Source organism: Harpia harpyja, chromosome 11, assembly GCF_026419915.1.
Source record: "Harpia harpyja isolate bHarHar1 chromosome 11, bHarHar1 primary haplotype, whole genome shotgun sequence".
Lineage (NCBI taxonomy): Eukaryota > Metazoa > Chordata > Aves > Accipitriformes > Accipitridae > Harpia > Harpia harpyja.
In genome coordinates, this window is record NC_068950.1 from 46,203,989 (window position 1) to 46,225,068 (window position 21,080).

At 39.2% G+C, this 21,080-nt stretch overlaps 1 protein-coding gene across 2 annotated transcripts in view; it reads right to left on the reverse strand.

Annotated features, from left to right (window-relative positions):
• Positions 1-21,080, reverse strand: part of SLC44A5 (solute carrier family 44 member 5) — a 108,320-nt gene that overhangs the window by 13,126 nt on the left and 74,114 nt on the right. For both annotated transcript variants that reach the window (XM_052800692.1, XM_052800691.1), the window contains exons 5-15: positions 17,879-17,963; positions 14,976-15,104; positions 14,124-14,184; positions 12,393-12,516; positions 11,105-11,188; positions 8,418-8,530; positions 7,859-7,990; positions 5,885-5,984; positions 3,009-3,101; positions 1,976-2,063; positions 487-749 (exon numbers count right to left, since the gene is read on the reverse strand). In XM_052800692.1, the coding sequence (XP_052656652.1) occupies positions 487-749; positions 1,976-2,063; positions 3,009-3,101; positions 5,885-5,984; positions 7,859-7,990; positions 8,418-8,530; positions 11,105-11,188; positions 12,393-12,516; positions 14,124-14,184; positions 14,976-15,104; positions 17,879-17,963 (1,272 nt within the window). The remainder of the gene's footprint in view (positions 1-486; positions 750-1,975; positions 2,064-3,008; positions 3,102-5,884; positions 5,985-7,858; positions 7,991-8,417; positions 8,531-11,104; positions 11,189-12,392; positions 12,517-14,123; positions 14,185-14,975; positions 15,105-17,878; positions 17,964-21,080) is intronic.

A 21,080-nucleotide genomic window follows, 5' to 3' on the forward strand; every position in this document is an offset into this window, starting at 1 on the left:
AGGGGACACAGTCAGGACAGCTGGCCCCAACTGACCCAAGGGATATCGCACACCATATGGTGTCATGCTCAGCAATAACAGCTGGGGAGAAGGAGGAGGAAGAGGGGGACTATTGGAGTTATAGCATTCGTCTTCCCAAGTTACTGCTACGCGTGATGAAGCCCTGCTGTCCTGGAGGTGGCTGAACACCTGCCTGCCCATCGTAACTAGTGAATGAATTCCTTACTTTGCTTTGCTTGGGTACACAGCTTTGCTTTACCTATTAAACTGTCTTTATCTCAACCCACAAGTTTTCGCACTTTCACCTCCCCCATCCCATTGGGGGGGCGTCAGCGAGTGGCTGGATGGGACTTGGCTGCCTACCAAGATTAAACCACAATGCTGACTGATCTTTTTCATTTGATATTCCAAGTCTGGCTTCCCTAGATGTAAAAAGAGCACTTGCTGGATACATGACAAGGCTCACATCCAGCTCCACAGTCTTACCGTATTGCTCGTCCAAATGAAGAGAAGAGCGGCCACAGTGGAATATCAGCTGGTTTCCGAGAAGCCCAGTAATAAGAGGCAAAGGCACCAGCAAGGGTACACTGACCCAGTGCAATTGCAAAGTTCACCAGCCACAGAAAGACAAAGGCATTGGCTAACTGGAAGATGAAGATGTACTTATGGTACAGGCTTTCTCCTCCATAAAAAGCAAAAGTACACTGAGCACCCGGACACAATTTAGTCACATTGGTTGTGTTAAAAGTCTGTAAAGAAAGAAAAATAAACATAATGATAAGCAATGAATTCTGTGTACACAGTCTCTGAAGTTTAGCAGCTTAATACAAATAACATAATTCTGCTTGATGTTTCATTACTTCATTCAACACTGCACTCCAGTACTATGTAACCTGTTTAGATATTAAGGATTCATATTAATGTCTTACGCAGGTGCTTAACTTTAAACTATGCAGTTAGAAAACAAGGCTGTTTGCCACATGCCTGAAACCCACATAGATGGAATTTGAATTTCAGAAATCTACTTTTAAGGTATATAAACACTTCAGTTTCATTAAAGAAAACCTGCTCACATAAAAAATAAATAAATATTTATTTGAAAACCAGAGGCCAAATCTGCAGTTTGGGTAAATCACCACAGTAGAACTGAAATCAACCGACCTATGCCATTTTATACAAGCTGTGGATGTGGTCACAACTTCCCTTACCTATCTCAGAGTATTAAAACAGGAGTAGTCTTTACATTGAATTACTTCTCCCTATTTCTGTTGTTCATTTCATGTGTTTGCTCAGTTTGGGCATGAAATAAACCCAGTCAATTTCTAATCCCTTTCTTTTTTAGTGTTCAGACAGCAGCAGGGTGGGGAATTGTTTCGGATATACATAACCACAGCAGTACATTGAAATTTAAACACCTGAAAATAACCCTGATACGACTTTTGATAAATATTTCTAGTTTTGAAAAAACACTTAAATTCAACCCCACAGTCAAGTCAAAACATTTGACTGAAGACAAAATTTAAAAAAAAAGACATATTTATGGAGCTTCATAAAGGTCATTGCTGTGCCAAAAGAAGCTAAGCCTCTGCTTCAAAACATGGCTGGTCCTCGGACAAGTTTGAGGCATAGCTTTCCAAGTCTTCCATTGCCTTTTGAAGACCACAAATGAGAATCCTCATGAATTCAAGAACACCCTTCCAAATATTCCCTTCCTGTATTTCTGTGTCTTCCTTTCTCACTCTGTAAATTAGAACAGTTAATATTTACCTGCCTCACAGGACAGTTTAGCAGAAAAATTAATTTATGTCTGTAAATTGCTTTGAACAAAGAAATGTTATCTGAACACTATTTTCAGATTTAACATGAAGAATCATTACTTAAAATATGCACATTTTCTACTAGCATTGCATTTAATAGTGATTAAGAAATGCAATTAGTATAGGTCTTACTATAGGTAAATATTTGTTACACTTACCTCTGGGTCACAAGTCAGGTTTGCATACTTGCACAGTGTTTGATTAGCCATTACTTTATACACAGGTTCTCCTGATGTAGCCAGAAAACTGAATGAAATATTTTAAGGACGAATCACAGAACTGTAGGCTTTGAGCAACTTAGGATTCTGCAGTGGGTAACCACTAGCTCTAAAGAACTTGTGCAGATAACAGAAAAACTGTTCTTGCTATGCAGAGACACGTATGAAGGATTGATAGACAAGACTGAATACTCTCATTACTTAGAGAACTAAGGCAAACTCCATCCTGGAGCTGTAATAACCCTTGACCAGAATGGGCAAGGGGAATAACCTTGAAAGTTGACTCAGTCTCTCCTGCACATCTACCTTTGACGAGGCAGATTATGCAGTAGCTCTTTGACAGTTCATATTTTGGTGGAAGTAGACACATAGCATAAGGATAAATTAACATTGTCCTGAACTGCAATAACTGACCCTCTTTGCATGTGAAAGAACAATTTGTTTTCAAAAAGCAATTTTCCCCTTTCTGATACCTTGCCAAACCCTTGCTGTTCTGGGAACAAACAGACAGTGGTTGTTGTTATGCAGTTTAGAGAGGATTCAGTGCACTGTATGTTCTCTCACTCCTTTCCTATACTCTTCTGAACAAAACACACCTGGAGCCCACCCCACCCCTAGCTAAGAGACCATTAACATCAGGCCTATAGAGCATGCAGCACATTAAAGGCCATATTCACTCTTTGCTGAGGGCCCTTTTTTACCCCTTAAAGTCAGCCTTATGTAGTACACAAGGCCTTGTATGATCCCCCTGCCTTGGCATGAATTTTAGTCCAGTTCTTTTTAATGAAATTAAATTCACCGATTTGTACATCACATGCAAATGTGCAGTGAGGAAGAGTGTACCAGTGCAGCAAGAGCTAAGTGACCAAATAGCCTTCTTAACGCTGGTCTGGTTAAGGTGAAATAGCAGAGAATTATCTAGTCTTGTAGACCAGAAGACTGTTCCTCCAGAGGCACACAGGCAGAAGGATACACAGCTGTCACAGCCCAGTAGGAAATACAAATTGCAATGAGTATGAAGGTGACGATTGGGTAGAACAATGTAGACATTATATAGCCAATAGCCCTATGAAAGAAACAAAACATATCAGTAAGCTACAACACTTTAAGAAGCAAGCTTTTTATCAGTTCTCTTCTAGCATCATCCTTTTTACTTTGAGCTACTTGTTGATACCGGTAGCATAATCTAGTGCTGGGATCTCAGAATAGTGCAGGTTCTTTCTTCAAATGTCTTCACACCTTCACTTTCTCATTTCTACCACTCCACCTTTATTGGCAGCACTGCAGTCAAGTTTATCCATTTGCCATGTTCAAGACTACCTTCTACTTTCTCCTTCTCCATCACTGCTTCAGAGATCCAGCTCTGTCCAGATCACAAACCCATTTCAATCACACCTCCTGGCTGACTGCTGCAGACATTACCCTTTATTTCCCCGTCCGACTCCGCTCAGCTCCTATGCTCTTACTTCAGCTCCTACACACCTGAAATTACCTCTTGCTACTTTGTATTTGAGGACTCTGTTCCCAGCCCCTTTCCTGCCTTAAGTAGTAACTATTTTGGGGCAGGGACATTCACCTTGTCTTTGTAATGCCAGGACATGCTAACACCTTCCTGGGACTATGTGACTTCCCTTGCATGTGCCATAACTGAGTGGTGCTTGCCTTTGGCTGTTGGCAGGCAGAAAGAATAATGGCTGTTCACTGTTGACAGCTTAGAGAGCTCCTTTTAACATCAAGGCTGATGTCTTAGAGGCTGACATTCTATTAATACTTCTTGTGGCTAGCATGCAACTCATGAGCCCGAACTTGAGCGTGCCAGTTCCTACTCTGCCAGGGACGACTCCTCTGTAAGAAAGTGAGTCGACACAGCCCCTCTGGGTAAACTCACTGCAGCTATCTCAGACGCGAACACCTCCAGCTTCATATCTCACTGGATGTGATTTCAGAGAGTGCGTGTTTTGTTCACTGAAGCTTGCAGGTTCATTCTCTTTACACTCCTGCCATCTACCTCTTCCCGTTACTCTAAATTTTCTTTCCAGTGACCCTGTAAGCTTATTACAAGCCTTTTTGTCTCTTAGTATTTCCTACAGTATTTCTCCTATGACCTGTGGCACTTCTGATGCTATCTGTTTTATAGGAGGCAGTTTCCAGAATGTAAAAGGAGACAAATTTACTCGGTTCCTGCTGCTAAGCTAGTAAATGCTGGCGGGGGGCAGGGGGGGGATGCAAGGGAACTGTTGTGTGCAATCAAGAGGTGAAGAGCAACACGTCAATTACTGTCTGAGTCTAGAGTTGTAAAAGTCCACTAAGAGTCACACAGGAGGACACAGGCTTATGCTGTCTGAGAAATAATCACTACGTATTAGCAGTGTTCAGCAGTTAATGGTAAGCCTCTCAGTTACCACTAAGACCACGGACAGTTACTCCAACAAACTGAGTAACAACTGTTAATTATTTCTAACTATGGATTTCAAGTCAATTATTAGCATTGTAATATTTTTGAAAGAGTAGTTAAAAGGTATTGAAAAATGTAATTTGATTTCCAGTCATTAGCAGCTTATTTTGCACCTTCCTGAATACAGGGCACGGTCTGTTAGGTTTACAGTAATTACATACAGTGTTTCACCTCATGCATTATGCATGAGAGTAAAAACATCACCCTCAAGTGACCTTTCCATGCTGTTGAAAAACTACAGAATGTTATTAATTCTCAGCAGCAAGTTTATGAACTTTCTGAAATCCTTCTACCTGTCAAGGTTGCGAACAAAAGTGTTGCAGTGTTAAAAGTGTTCCTGGATTTTAATGAACAGGAATTAAAGAGTACAATTTAGTGCTGCCAAAATTAATTGCTATGCTCTAATTGCACAGTAGCATAAGACAGGAAACAAGTACCTGGCTGAATGCAGAATTTCAGTATTTCTTAATCCCATTACAAAAATCCCAAATCCTGATTCCTGAGAACCACAATGTCAACAGAGATGGCAGAAAACTACAAGCAAGTGCACACAGATAAACTCAGAGCTAACTCTATGTGCTCTAACAGAGCTCTGCTTCCAAGCCCTATCAGACCTTAGCCTATTTGCAATGAAATCCAAGGGCCTGATGTTTTAAGTCCATTTCTCCTTTGTTATATTCCCATTTAAAAAAAAAAAAAAAGAACTAAGTGTCGGCAGTGTGTAAAACAGGAACTACTGTGAACAAAGTCTATGCAGATTTCAGGAAACACAAAATGAAGAGGTCTCCTAGGCCTTCAACTGTCATATCCTGCTCTGCTTTATTCTTTACTCAGAGCTGAAAAGAAGTATCTTGGACTGCACCATATTACAATGTCTGGTCATGGAAGTCTCCTTTTCTCTCTGCAGATTTATGCATGTCCACGCAAAAGTTTGACTGGAGCCAGAAGAATCCAGTCTTTCCTAAATAAAAGCCACAGCCAAAACAACACCAATCCTCTACCTCTAGTAAGTCACTCTGGAGGCAATCCAATGACAGAGCAATGTTGGCAGCTATAGGTCCCAGGCTCCTATTAACAGTGTACCACACTTAGCATTTCTGCTGATAAACCTTCTTGCACTGAGGATATGTGGTACCACTAACAGTATATGTACTCTTCAGGCAGAGAGCTGAGAGATAAGAAATGTCTTACTGCAAAGGAGAAAGCTCGTATAAGGACAACCTCATTAACAGAGAACTGGCAATCTTTATACTACCTGTTCGGCTCAACAAATCCAGTGTTGTACTTTAACCCCCAACTTTCTGCCCTTGGTAGTGCAAGATGAAGCTCAAGAAGAGTGTACTCTAGAGATCATTTAATAAAATTCAAAATATATTAAAATTAGACAAACATACCTACTACCCTCCTTCAACAGTGCAATAGCAATCCGGATCCGATTCCTTAGGAAGATCAGCATCAGTATGATTATGACCTCAACAACACAAAGTATTATCACTGTAAACAAACAAAAAAAGTTAGATTTATCAAGAATTGAACCAATATGCTGCCTCTGTAAATCATGCAAACTTGCTCTGAGGTCAGAGAGCTGAGAGCACCATGTCTCAGAACATTTCCTCTCTTAGTTATGAGCAGTGTTTGAATCATAACCCAGATCTGGTTTAAAGAGTCTGCTTCAGTCTGATTTCTATTTGTGTCAGTTCAAAACCTACTTCTGCAGTAGGAAGTGAAAAAATTCTCTGGACTTCATCTAGAGAAGACAGAGTCTTTAATGCCTGAAGCACATTGCCTCTGACTGTGAAATATATCTATTAATTTTGGGTGCTTCAGATGGTTAAACAACATTTAAACCAGCCCAGCAGTTGTGGATGGTTGCACACAGCAGGATCTGTCTCCTCCAGCTGAAACCAAGAAGTTTTGTGGAGGGAGAGGAAGACAGGACGATAGTATCCCTAAACCTTGGCTTGTCTGGAGTTTTGCAAAAGGACATGGGAATTAGCTTCAGGTCCCACAGCTTAGACATAGTCTCAGAATCCAGACCTAAATAGTCACAGATGATGTTAAATTGCGATCCCAAGTATTATCAGTACCCCTGGCCATCAGAACTGCAGGTGGCAAGTGACCACTGTGGTGCTTAGAGCCACAGACTTCGTTCAGAACAGTTTTTCTTACATGCATTTCAGCACCTATTTTTTATATGGTTCCCCATGAAGGAATGCATAATCAGGTTTCTTTAAAGTTGGTCTCATTCCAGTTCAGCTCTGTTAACTTAATGTAGCTTGTCCCAAACATTGTGAAACAGGAAAGCAATCTCAGTACATGATAAGTTCTAGACTAGGACTAAGAGGATCTACGTTTTCTTCAAGGATATTTAACTGCTTTGCTGGGTGACTTTGGAACAGTAATTTTATTCCTGAGTACCTCAATTTACTCATCTGAAAGTGACACTGACCTCTAGATAAACTATATATTGGCTGCTAAGAATCAGGCAGGGGAAGAGTTTGGAGAGTTACAAGGAAAAACATGATAAAGTCCTAATACTCTCTAGGGATAGCATACTAAAAAGCTCTGCCTCAACAATACGCAGAAGATGCCTCCTGAGCTCAATGATCCAACATAGACTTAAATGAAAACACAAAGCAGAGATAGGAGATTTAAGCAGTAAACTACTGCTCTATTAATTTAGCTACCAATAAGGAGAGGCAGTGGTTTAGGTTATGTCCCATTCATCATCAGTTAGTGTCTGTGTGCCTTCTAATAGAGCAGCAACAGCAGTGCAAGTAATACTCGACAGGTATTTGTTCTCTCTTCCGTCCCTCCTTCCCTGGGGAGGGATGTGTATACTGCAGGCTGTCTTGCTGCACTAGGATTTTGGTTTAAATACACTGCTCTTGTAAGAGAAGGCAATGAAGCACTTTTGAAAATAAAGGTGATGAAATTTGCGATGGTTCATTCTAGAGTCTTAGATCAGCCTCCAAGAAAATTCAGTGACCTGAATGTAAACAGTTCTACAAAGAAGTGTAGAGTTATTAATCTCATTTCTGGGGCCCTCAAACAAGGAGAATAAACAGACTGGGAGAGAAAAATGCCCCTCCTTACGCAACTTCATCAGGACTAACTTAGTTATTGCCTTCTACTTCCCCATTATGAACACAAGCATTTTTCACTTTCATCACTAGTGCAATTGCATTATCTCCCCTTACAAATATACTAGTCTCCTTGCAAAAAGTATCTTGCACAATACAGAGAAAGAGAATTCTGCTTACTTCTCTGAGTGAGAAGATTTAACAAAACAGAAACTGTAGCAAGACAGTGATTGATTGATTCTCCTGAATATCCATTAACAGATTCCAAGTTTAAAGGGCACTTACTAAATGCTAACCATGTTTGCCTCAGTTGCAGGTACACTCTGAAGTCTGTCTGGAATCCAATGTCGTAAACAGTGAGGTCAGATCCAGGTATTCCTTTAAGATGATCATACTCCCAGTAACAATGCCAGATGCCTTTTAAAAAAACAATCAATATAAAATGAGTGTCTGAAGAGTGCAAGGACAAGTTCTTTAAAAAAATCTTTTACATGCCAAGTGTTTTGTCCTCAGCATGTCAGGTAAGCAAAAACCAGAAATGCATTACTGTGAGACTACTCAGTTATAACATCACATATATAGAAAAGAAGTATCAGTACACGTGAATACAGACTAAGCATACTGTGGGTAGATAATTCAGGTTACTACCTCTGGTGCTAAGTATCAGCACAGCTGGATTCTTACTAAATTTCACTGCCATTTAAGCCCTTCTCACTTAACTGGGTCTAAAACTAGTCATTAATTCTCCCAATTGTACCATTTAATTGATGTAATTACTGATTTTCCTTGCCCAAATTTAAGCAATAAGGAAAAATAGCCTCAGAGGCTAGAAGATTACACCTACCATAACCTATAATTCCAATCACACCAAAGATGAAAATCCAGAAGAGGACCCCAGCCGTGAACCTCAATAACACAAGGAAGAGCAGACTTACTATCATTGCAATGAACAGCCCACTAGAAAGAAAAGAAACAGAAATACAGGGAAAAAAAGTGTGAGAATCTTTACTTTCTTGCATGCCTGTTTCTCCAAATAAGGGTCACTTCATCTCACGTAAGAGAATGATTTGTAAAAATGTATTTCAAAATCTTACTTACAAAATACATTCTCCTGGCTATTATCTGCTATTAGAAACAAATAGCTTATATATGATGATCTCACAGGGCAGAGCCAGAAATGTTTGTATACACTAGGTTCTCAGGTTGGCTCAATGGGACTAGTACAATGCCTTTTTGGTCATTTACAGAAGCTGAACAACTCACTGCCTTTTCAGGCCATGGTCTAGTCTACAGTTCAGAAAGTTAAACTGGAAGAATAACTATATGTGGGGAGGTTGCTGTTTTATGTCCTCCATTAAAAATCCCTGCTTGCAACTAGTAAAGTATTCTAGGAGCTTTCCTATGAAAAAAGAATTAAATTTAGAAGTAAAACCAGTGACTCTTTCTACCCATCAGAAGAGAAAATGATCAGGGTATGGTGATGCATAAAAAGAAACTGTTAAGAGCTATAAATGGGGACCCTAGAAAAGATATCTACAGTGTCTTCCCTTTATCAAGTCTGTGGTAAGGAAATACTTGTCTTCATTTCACTTCCAGAAAGCAAGTCAGAAAGGAAAAAATGACTGCAAAAGGCGTTTTTACTCAGTGAGGCCTTCTAAAGCAATGTGAATAAAGTAATGTGAATAATAATCCTGTCCAACAAACATCCAGCTCAGATGCTTCACATAACATTTCATTTCTCAGAATTTTTACTAGGTGTTACATCAGAATTTTGTATTAGTACAGACCCCAAAAATTTAAAATGTCTTCTTGCTTGTGTTCAATAACTTCTCTTCTGAACTTTCCCAGCTTATTTAGCCAGTTACCAAAGATAAAAAATGGGTCAACCTGATCAACAACAATCAAAACAGATGTTTTGGGCAAACTAAGCCAGATAGGCAGAGGGACAAGAAAAAGAACATCAGCTTATTTAGTTAAACCTTTGTAAGCTCGTCTTAAGTCCCAGCCCTTTAAAGACTTTGGAGCATGAGGTATTTTCCCTTTCTGAATAGCTTGTTTGAAATTCAGAATGTATTCTTCAAAAAAAGTTGTAGTTTTGGAGCTTATGAGACTATTCTTGAAAGCAGTAAAGTTACCTTTATCTAAAGTTATCTTTAGATATACATGAGTCCTAGTAACAACAAAACTGAGTACATGGTAACAACTGTCCTCAGTAGACTGAATTCCTTAAACTGAGGCTTGAAAGCAGCTGTTCTTTTGGAGTATGCTGCAAACACTAGAGCAATTCCATATTTGATTTTTAACCCAGCCTCCTTTCACTATCAGGCCTTCATTGTCATCACCCAAACTCTGGCACTTAAATATGTTTGTCCAGAAATTGTTTGATGTATGCTACCATTTGGTCAGAAGTGTGAAGAAAATTCTATCCAATTACTTTAAAAGTAGCAACAATTCCTTATAAAAATATGATATTTGAAATGTGGGAACTGGCTTTAATATTTAGTATTTCTGTTTAAAAAATGGTCGACTCTCTCTCCAGCCTATCTGTTCAGCGGTATCTCCTTTGAAAGAATCTGCACCATAAGCCTGATTTCAATAAGAGATCTAGAGAGAACTGAGCTTGCCAGTTGAGTTTCTTGCCACTGACTATCATGAGCACAGCAGTAGACTATGAGAAAGCTGTCCTCCTGCCAGTGACTGAACACCTTTAAAAGCTGACAACTTCTGTTTCTGAACTGCCTAATTCTCCATACTAAGTTTATTATCTAAAGTTTATGTATTTATTGTTGTGGATTTGCATTCAGGCTTGAACAATGTATGCTAAGTATGTGCATGCTATAGGCTCTCACCTGGCAAAGACTTCTGGTCCTGTTTAAATCATCAACACCCTGATCCATCAAAAGCAATATTAATGGGCTAAGAATGCACATATACTTACATATTTGCTTCAGCAAAATAGCTACTTCTTTTGTTTCAGTGCTGCATTTTTTACTAATTGGTGATTACTGAGTATTAATTACAAGACAAAGTTAATACTGTTCAATACTTTTTGTTCTTGATGTTGCTTTGCCTGCTGCATTGGATTTATGGATTTATATTGGATTTATGGATTATAACGGATTTAACTATATATTGCTAGTAGGTATTTAGAAATTATCTGTTTTATATATATACTAATGACACTGAGCAACGGCAATTGATTTGAAAGCCTTCTTAATTAAGATTTTTCAGTTTTGGAATTACCACACAGATGGGTCCTGCAACAGAAGACAGCACCTCCTGGTTTTCTGCCTAGTAGGATATTAAAAAGCTATTCCAGATCAACTGACACTCTATGTATGTATGCTGTGCTACCCTTACCTCATGTACAGCACCATAACAACATTATTATCATGTGATGAAAGGAAATCACAGTTGCTCCTTGAATTTCAAAGTAGGACTGGTAACAAACACATACATGATCTATTTTTTAATTCCCTGCACGCTCCAAAGTGAGTTTGGAAAAAATAAAAATACCCATGAAAATCTTACATTAAAATCCAATACCAAGAAATGGCATAGTCTTCAAAAATTTTCATTCCAACTGATCTTGCATCCAGGACATTATTGATGCCACTGAGAAAAGACAAACCAAAGAAAAGGTTCCTTTAGGTAGAAAAGCAGAATTTATCTGAACAACAAATAGGCTCAGTGAAACAATTTGAAATATCTTTGCTAGTGATAAGAGTATATTACTGTCCTCCAGCTCCAGTTCTGTAACCAAGCCAACATCAATCAGTTATGCTAAAGAAAAAAATCTGTGTAAAAACGTCTATACAGCTCCTTTATTAAAGCTTTATTTAAAAAGCTTTGAGTACTATCACCAGATATAATTGCTTATTATGTCACAAGAAAAGTGTATACTAATAAGATCTGCAATGTACCAAGAGTCAAACAGTTGTGATTCCAGAACTGCTAATAGCAGAGAAGCAGAAAACAGCTCAGTGAAGCAAAAGGTTGACTTTATGGAACTGTTTTCCTATCCGGCAAAGTGCTTGTTCATATTAATGTTTTCCTAAGAAGAAATGAAGGATCTTCTTATCAAAGAACAGACAATGTAGTTGTAGATGGGAACCTAATAAGGTGCAGGTGTTATCAGTGTTGGTAAGGTGCTAGAATGTGGTAGCCCTGGGTCAAGAGGTAAGAAAAGGTACCCTTGTGCTCCAGACAGGCTGAGGACTGATAGCAGCTGGAAAAGAGAGGCTATTGCAGCAGTTTTCTCTCATCCTGGTTGATGCCCAGGATTGGAGATGCTTGCTGTCCATCTGCAAGGCAGGTGTTGTCAAGCATCAGAGCCCAGTACATTGGTTTTTAACCTTTAGACATGTACTAAAAACAGGAACACTCTGATGAGGTGAGATGCCCAAAGTACTAAGACAGTCCATGTTAGGGGAAAGGCCATCATAGGAAGGAATAGCCAAGGCCATTACTGGCTGGCCTGAGTCCTGCAGCACAAGTATTTAATTTTGAACCTCCTTTAGCTTTCTTTAATACTAATTTTTGCTAGGAAAAACAACAAGAATGATTTAAAAACTGACGGTCACTCTGAGACAATTGGACTAAAACCTTTTGCTCCTTGCTCATTTCTGCATACCACAGTCATAGTTTTCCTTACTGGAACTTTGCAAGTGCCCAGGCACAGAGAGACCATTTACTAGCAAGGCTTGCCTGGGTATCCTCAGCCATTTGCTACAACAGATTCTGATTCTTTTTTCAATTCCTAAATTATTTCACAATCTCAGAATCCAACAAATGAGCACTTAAGAAGGGTAAAACCTACTTTGCAGCTTCCCTGAGATCAGTTACATTTCTTGTTTTCCCTCTTCCATCTTTGAATGTAGTCTGATTTGCCACAGTTAGCACACCATTCTTCGTGGAGAAGTCTGGGAAGCATCTCTTAAGAACTATTCAAAATATCAAAACAAAGCATGCGTATTACATTTCATGTCAAGCTCCACTTTTATGACTTGTCTTTTGTAGCATATTTAAATAATTTCAGATTCACAGTCAAATGTTTTTCAACTGATTATCTAACAATATGTTGACTTTGACAAATCTTGAAAGAGCCATTATATTCAAGACTATGACTTTTATGCTCTGGGGCTCAGGCATGGTGGGATCATAGCTTTCAACTGGAGATTCTAGGTGCTACCGAATAACAACAGTAGTATCTGTAGGAGTTTAAGAATTTGTAATAAATGCAGAACTTACTCTCTGTCAGTATCTGGGCAGCTTACAAAAACTGCAGCTTCTCAAATATGTCATTTCATGGTAATAATCAAACCAGCCCCCAGGGACAGACTCAACATGACTGGTCACGAATGGTATTAGCACCCAAAACAATACATAACAGCAAGTGTCAGTTCCTCATATGCCAGATGAGTTCCAGTACCAGCCACTATCACTAGATATTCTTGGAGAGGAAGCAATGGAAAAAAGACAGAAACTGTTGGTTAGACAGAGGGAGGAGGAGATTATAAAAGAGAGAGAAAAGGAGAGATGTTTACATACTCATTTATGTTGCCCTGCTCTTTGCTGCAAAAAGTCCTGGTTTTCATTCCAAAGGGAAGAGCAGATCAGTCCTCCTACACAGCTGTACTTTATATAACAATTCTGTGCTTTCCTTATCAGGTTCCAATAAATACTGATGCCAGGGTTCAATATTCAGTCTAAAATATCTACCCCACCAATTACTCTGAGGAAATAATTAAGTAACATGTCTCTTTTCCTCCCTCTGTAATCTTTGCCCCTTGTTGTAGTCTAAAAGAAGATAATAGCTTCTTTGCAAATTATTTTCTGTCTTTTGGGTGAGTACATCAGTTTTCATACAAATTCTTAATTTTTTTTTTTAATTTAATCCATTTTCTCTCTTTGATAACCTGTCCCTGGTTTACATGATGTCTATTTTAAACAATGGAAAAATAAACAGCAATTTCTTATTTGCATGAGCTTCTGGGTCAGTGACAGATACTCTTGGTATTACACTTCTGCAGCTGAGATGAGCTCTGAAACCTGTGGTTATCAACTCAGAAATACCTGCTGACCATAATGACAAAAACATTTTTTGGCCCTTTAATTCCTCTGTATGGCCTGCATAGCCAGCACTGCAACTGAAAAGCAAGCTGCATTGTAACTGGGCTCAAGTATCATCTGAACTTCAACAGCTGGCCATATGATCCTTCCTACATTTTCTTCATGCCAGTGGGGTTGCTTGCTCACATGGCTTGGAAGGCAAAATCTGAGCTGTAAAGCTTTTACTATCAATGATGATTCAAGAGCAAGAAAGAGCTCAGCTTGACCCGATCACATGCTGAATGTTCATGGATGGCAGTTAGAAAAAATAATAATAAATCTTTATACTTTCAAATTGTTTAAAATTGAATGGATGTCACTGCCAGATAACAGAAAGCTCCTAGTGACCTTGCCACAAAACACTTTTCAGACTGGAGTTGTGCTTTAATGTGAATGCTTATAATCTGCTAAGATGTGTGTAAGAAGTAGAACCACTCACAAGGCCTGCTCGGAATGATCATCGAAGGACAATCTTCATCACGTAGGACTTGAGCAACAGACTGAAAAGGGGAAAAATAGGAATGCTGAATACATTGCAGAATAACTACGTGGTTTTTGTTTCTCACCCAGTCTGAGAAAACGCCCCAAACTGGGCTTTGTAGCCTCCTCCCCAAACTTGACTGGTGGAGCTGCAAGATACATTCATGACCATAAGTGAGAATCCAAACTGTCATTGTGATTTGGAAAAAGACTATTCTTCTTTCCTTTTCTAGTGACAAAAAAGAAAAGACCTCTTCACTTTGGATCAGCATCTAAGCCAGAACTGACTGGGCAATTGTTCCTTGCCTCCCCTCTGCCTTTTCTCTTAAAGAAGAGTAAGAATTTAACACAATTAATATAGCTGAATTGCAAGGTGTTTTAAAGATGGGAGAAATAATGCAGTACATTTGAGTGCAAAATCAGTTACATGAAGGATAGATTAATTTTTCTAGCTAAATTACTAAGTAGCTATAGATGACTCAGGAGCCTTAAGAACTGGTTTGAGATGCTCTGCGCTACTGCTGTGGAGTACATAAGTACTAAAGGATACTGCTTGCCACAGTACTGCAACTGCATGGGTAGCTGCACATATTCTTTTAAGCAAATAGTAATCATTTAAATAGTGGGAGATTTGGTGTGCATACAAGACCCTTACCCCTGATTAAATCACTGTCAAACCATATATATGGGACAACTACTTACATGGTGAAATCAGAATAATTCAAAACTTTGATGTAGCTCAGTAAAATCATGCATATTACACATTGCTTGAAGAAAAAATGTATTCCATCACCTACTGATACATACACACCTTGCGAGGATTGTTAAAACCAGGTTTGCAGAATTGCCTGAAGTAATTCCACTGATCTGGTTTATATCTGTAGGAAGCCTGAACATCAATGTAGGTTGCAAACCTGTCTGGGCACTTTGAGACACAAAGCTGCAAGAAAAGAAAAAAAAATGAGTAAAGATACACTGGGGGTAGAGAAGGGTAAGGAAAATCAGTGCAATTAAAAAGCAAGAAAAAGGCCACCTATAAAAGTGCACTGTTTTATGGAATTGCCTTCAGTAATGTTTACTGCAGTATTTAGACAGGGGCATACGTTTTCCTCTTGATTCCCTAGATAAATACTTCTAAAATTCTTTGATAGAATACACTTCCAAAGTCTCTCATATCTGGCATATCAAGTCACTCTCTATATCTTCTTAGGTTCTACACATTCTGGTAGATAAACAGAGCTTTCAGTCTGTTGAAAAAAATATTTTGTTTTTTTGAACACCAGGAAAAAAATCTGTCAGGTCCTCCTCTACTTCCATCAGCAGCAGTGTATATGAGCAAGGTGGTCCAGTAGCTACTTTCACAGGATACACATAATTTCTTTCTATTACATTTATAAGGAGAAATTTATTAAAAAAAAAGTCTCATGCAGCTAAAATTGTTCCACCCTTCTACACAGTCTCTTCAGTCAAATATATCTCCACAGATTTCATTCAAGTTAAGTTAGGTGTAAATCACTCAAATGTGACTTTTTACTATTAACTAATGATGAATCTCCCCTAGTTACAAAGCAAGAGGGGTGCACACGCCAGGAAAGAAATTCACACCACTGAAGGTACAGCCATTATAAACCGGATTTATATGAGAAATCAAGTGAGGACTGGGGTTTGATGAATGCATCCACTCAGAAGTTATGATTTAGATTTATGTAATGGAGAAGCAGCCACCCCAATACACAGACTCTGAAGGCTTTGCTGGTCACTGGAACCATGCAAGTGTGTAGCCATTCTGACTCCTCAGTGTTCCTAAATACTGTGAGGTAGTTTGAAGTCCATCTTTTTAGCAAGTTTCAGCCTTTTCTAGAAGGTCGTTCTCTGTTTCCAAAGCTGTGCTATCCAAACACCTTTTGCAAAGCTCTGCTATCCACGTACCAGGGAGACATCATGCACGAAACTGTATTTCACCTCAAGGGCATTCCGCCATGTATGATTCACCTACAGGAATTTTGGGAAAAGATCTTGCACTAATCCTTAGAACAGGGCAGATGCTGCAGGAGGGTCTTTCTAGGTTAAGTACTACAGTCCTATGGACTACCCACAGGCCAAGGAACAAAGAAGAGTTTTGTACTTGCTGGAACAACAGGTGACTAACAAGTATACACTTTACTGTAACCTCAGTTTCCCATCTATGAAACAGGCAATTAAATGTGCTGTCTATGGATCCAGTGAACTGTAATAACAGTTTGAAAACCCACAGTCTTACTCAAGAACTGAAGCTCTTCCCATGACAGTTCTTGGGTTTTTTCCTCCTGCTATTTGATATGAATGGGACAGGAATGAAAGATCCTGTCTGCAGTTCAAAAGGGGAATTATCAAACAAACATTTCTTCAGCATTTCACAAAAGACCAGAGAATTAACCATCTGCAGTAGCAAACAGCATTCAAAAACATTCTCAGTTTTGGAGATGTTTTATGTTTGAAAATAAACAAAATAACTACTCTGCTACCCCAAACTCTCCTTCAACAAGTATTTCACCTTACTTGATTCATGACCACTGCCAACTTGACCACAGCACCAGTCAAATCCCACACAATGACCTCAGTATTTCTGAACAGGCTGAATTGTTCCAGTAACAGAGTCTAAAGACTGCAGGGTAACAGTGTCGGTGTCTGCATGTGGACAGATGGGGATTCCTGAAGCAAATCTGCTGCTGATAGAGAAAGTTTCCATTCTGACAGCAACTGGTCAGTGTTAAGAGGGTCTTGCTCTTCCTTGCTGGAGATTTCCATCTCTTCAGCTGTGTCAAATAGTCCATACGGTCACACTAACTGATAGGCCAGAAACATCTATCAATGATGGGAAACATTTTAAAATGATAGTCAAATAAATAGACAATTAACATTTGTAATCAGTAAATTGGTTACCATATAACAACCCTCATCCAAATTAATACTGGACTCCACTGAATGTTGTCAAGATGGCTGAGACCATACTCTGTCACCTGCAGTTCATTTACACAGTACAATTACTTTGGCAGCAAAGTTGGATCAGAGCAGTCCTGCACCTAATTCCTCTGACCTACCCCACGCCATAAGTTCTTGCCTCATAAGGTGAACTGACATAACTGGTTGTGCAATTGTTCAACAAACCAGGTCAGTAAAATGGCCTCATATAAAAAGATCAGGAGGATAATTTTAACCCACACAAGTTCAGTGGCTGGGTTTATTTCACACCTTCATGAGAAGTTGCAGCACAGCTAAGGGAGTACAAGTTGTAGCATAAGGCAAGAACAGGCTTTCAAGATCTTCACTTTTGAAAGTGCCATAGGCTCCAACCACACCCAGATACTCCTGTCACTGGGGATATACATATTTTCTAGTTTGGAAAACCCTAGATATGAATCAAAATTTTTTGCTGCATGCACTGATTACTACTGGATAGTTGCCTGTGATGAATTCATAAGTAACAAATTGCTGCATTCAACTAAACAGACCTTTTTTTGTCAACTCTTATACAAAATACACAATCTTGTGCATTTCTATTTTTTCTGACCATGACAGGCTACTGAGACTGTGCTACACGTCATCTATGAAACAATCATACTATATTTTGAAGGATATGAACAGCAATTTTTAAATCCAGACAAATGTATGTCTAGTTCTTAAGCACCATGACTAAGAGGCAGGGAAAATATTTTACCTCTGTATTTCACTCACCTGTGTTGTAGGGCACTGTAGGTTTATTAACACTATGGGGCTGGCACATTTCAGAATGTTAAAGTAAAACAAAATGGTCTTGTTCCTATGGAAGTGGATATAAGATAATTAATGATATAAATATGGTTGCTTATACATCCTACCATTCAAAAAGTTATAGCATACATCGATATTTAAATTCTATTATTGTGAATGGTCATATTGTAAACACAAGACAAAAAAACAAATCCCAAGCAGACCCTGAATGTTCTGTGCCAAGACATCACTGAAACTAGAAGTATTTGTTCTAAAGAATGCTATTTCGAGAAGTTTTTTCTACAGCAAGGTTTTAATCTGAAACAACCCTAGGCGCTGTTACAGATATCTGTAGTCCTGCCTCTAAGAAGTGAGGTCTGTAAAATACCCCTGCAAAAACACTGTGGTCCCTTTGCTCACACTGAACATATTGTGCATGTACTGCATGCAAAATTACTATCAGCAAATGCTACACTGTAAAAGCTGCCTATTTTTTGTTGATCAGAAGGTGGCACCAAAATCAGTCAAAAGCTTTTTATGGTTGGAAACCAAAAGCAGCTGGCCAGGAAACAGAATGATAATAGCATCTCCTAATAATGCTGATAAACCTCCTTTGATATAAATAAGGGACAGTCTGAGGGGTTTGCATCCCAGAATCCACACACTTGACAGCTTCTGGAACTTGGGACCTTGAGGCAGCTGTTACCTCAGTTTGGATTTGTTGAAAACTGATTACCTCAAGATCTCTGGGTTTAAACACCTGGGTTTTGAAGACAGCAAAATATGCTGTTAAACTTTGCTATGTCAGAAAATTATCAGATAGCTCTAGTGAAGATGGCATGGCAGTAGTCCTGCCCTTTTTACAGAAGACTTCAAAGTCAGCTAGCCATGCCAGGACTATACAGTGTCCCTATAAGAGATAACAGGCCACTGTTATGGCCTATGGTGTGCAAGAGAACACAGTAAGCAGTGCTTGAGCCACCACTGACTCCCACTGTGGCAATGCAGCACAGAGGGAGCTCTGCCTTGGGAGCAGGATGGAAGTATTAACAAAGAAGTGTGCTTGGGCTAACAAGGCTGCCCCTCTTCTATCTGCTAACTTGGCACAAGTCCTGCTCCCACATCTCTCCATTGTATCCTCCAGTCCAGAACATATCCTCTGATCTTCCACCAGCATGTGGCTCCCACCAATTGCTAAATATGGCTATGCCTTCAAAGCCATTATATAGCATCACTGCACATTCAAGCTCCCTTTAAAACTGGAATTAGCTCAACTGCCTGACATTTTACAAGGTTAAACTGTTTTCACTGAGGTATGTTCTACTATGCACTGTTTAACAAAACATGCATCCTGACAAAAACAATTCACTATCATTAGTTGTTCTTTCTTTAAATCAATAGAATAAAACTTTGGACTGAAATGTCATCGTTCTTCAATAGTTTCTTGACAGTATTTATCATCTGTGAGCTGCTCAAAGCCATTAATGATTTTTTTTTTCTTATGTCTTAGCACACTTGCTGACATTGACAGCAGAAAAGAAAGTTTAAACATATACGTAACACAAGAAAACAGCCACTGAGAACTAGGTCTGTATTCTTTATAATGAAATTGTGTTGTATTCTGTGATTACACTGTGCTCTGTAGAAGGCAAAACAAGCTTAGAGATTACATGGAGATTAATGGACGGATTACAGGGAGACACAAAGAGGCCTAAGAGAGACTTGCATGACAACACAAGGTAGAATTAATTTGATTGCATGGAATTCATTGGAGTTTGAATGGGTTTTTGCATGAGCTGTGAGTGTTGGCATGGTTTTTAGCTTCTTTTTTCTACTCCTCAGTGAGATTGCTGGGAATGTTTGTTCTAAGCACAAGATTCAAAGCACAAGAGACTATGATTACTTTCCAAGGAAGAAGTCTCAGACTAAGCCCTTGGGGACTTTGGAAAACCATAGTCCTGGGTTAGCCTTTCATACTGCTTACTTTCAGGGCATGTGAAAAATCTGGCAATCGTATCAATGAAGGCCTGAAGAGCACATCCCACACCTCCACTTTTAGGGACTAGACAGACTTGTTCTGAGGGGCCTCCTGGCCTACTGCCATAAACACTGTTGCTTTTCCAGTAGGTTGTATTATGTGTCTTTTGGCTTATATTTTTATAAGAAACTCCTCAATGTAGCAAGTAAGTGCCAAAATGCAGTCTCAGTAGCTGTATTATTCTCCAGCAATCCTATATATGGAGGGACATTTGTGAATACAAACTGGAAATCACATTGTAAGAAATAACTAAAGGGAAGACTTGAGTAACAAAGAGAAAGAGGGAATGGGAGTGGACGGTAAGAATCAGAGAGAAGCATCTGGCTACACGCCACACAGTGCATGGATGCTGTGTGTCTGAGAGTCCCAAACGCATTTGCCCACTGCTTCCTACAGACCAGAGAGGGGATGAGGACAAATTGGGGGTGAGGAGAGGGGAAGCAGAGAAGGGGTGCAGTGAGGGGAACACACACAACACTACAACTTTTTCCCTGGGTTTTTCCTCTTCAGAAAGTTGGACTCTCCAACAACTGCTGTGAAGAATCTTAGTCGGAGCGTGGAACAGGTCTTCTTACACTATCTAGTCTGTTTCCTCTGTAAAAAATAACTTGAGAGCTTATGAAGTCCTAGCTCTACCTCTGTTCCACTCCCTATCTTTTGCTCCTCCCCTTCTGAACTGCCCTTTGGACAGTGGCTTCCTCAGTTTTTTCCTGGAAAAATAAACGGGAAAAGAAAGAAGCAGCAAAGAGCTGTTATCAAACACTAGCTTCTGTTTTGCTTCCTGCATAGCATCCAGCTTCTTGACAGTGACAAGGGCATAAATTATGCATAATACTTACTTTTTAAAAGGGAGAAAGTGAGGAAAAAAGCAAACTATTCTTTAAATTCTGTTTCATAAAACACTTAGATTTTCAGAGAAAACATTTATGTGACATCTTTCTTTTATGAGCAGCTCTTTTCATGTAGAAGTACTCTGTTGATATCAGCTAATTAATTTAACTCTTACTATTCAAAATTTAAAAAGACTGGGAAACAGACACAAGTAAATAAATAAAGCTGTTTGGCTGATATGCCCAAGGAAGCTATGATTACAGCTGCCTGTCTCTCAGACCACTCAGTCTCCTCTCTACCAGCACTGGATAAGCACCA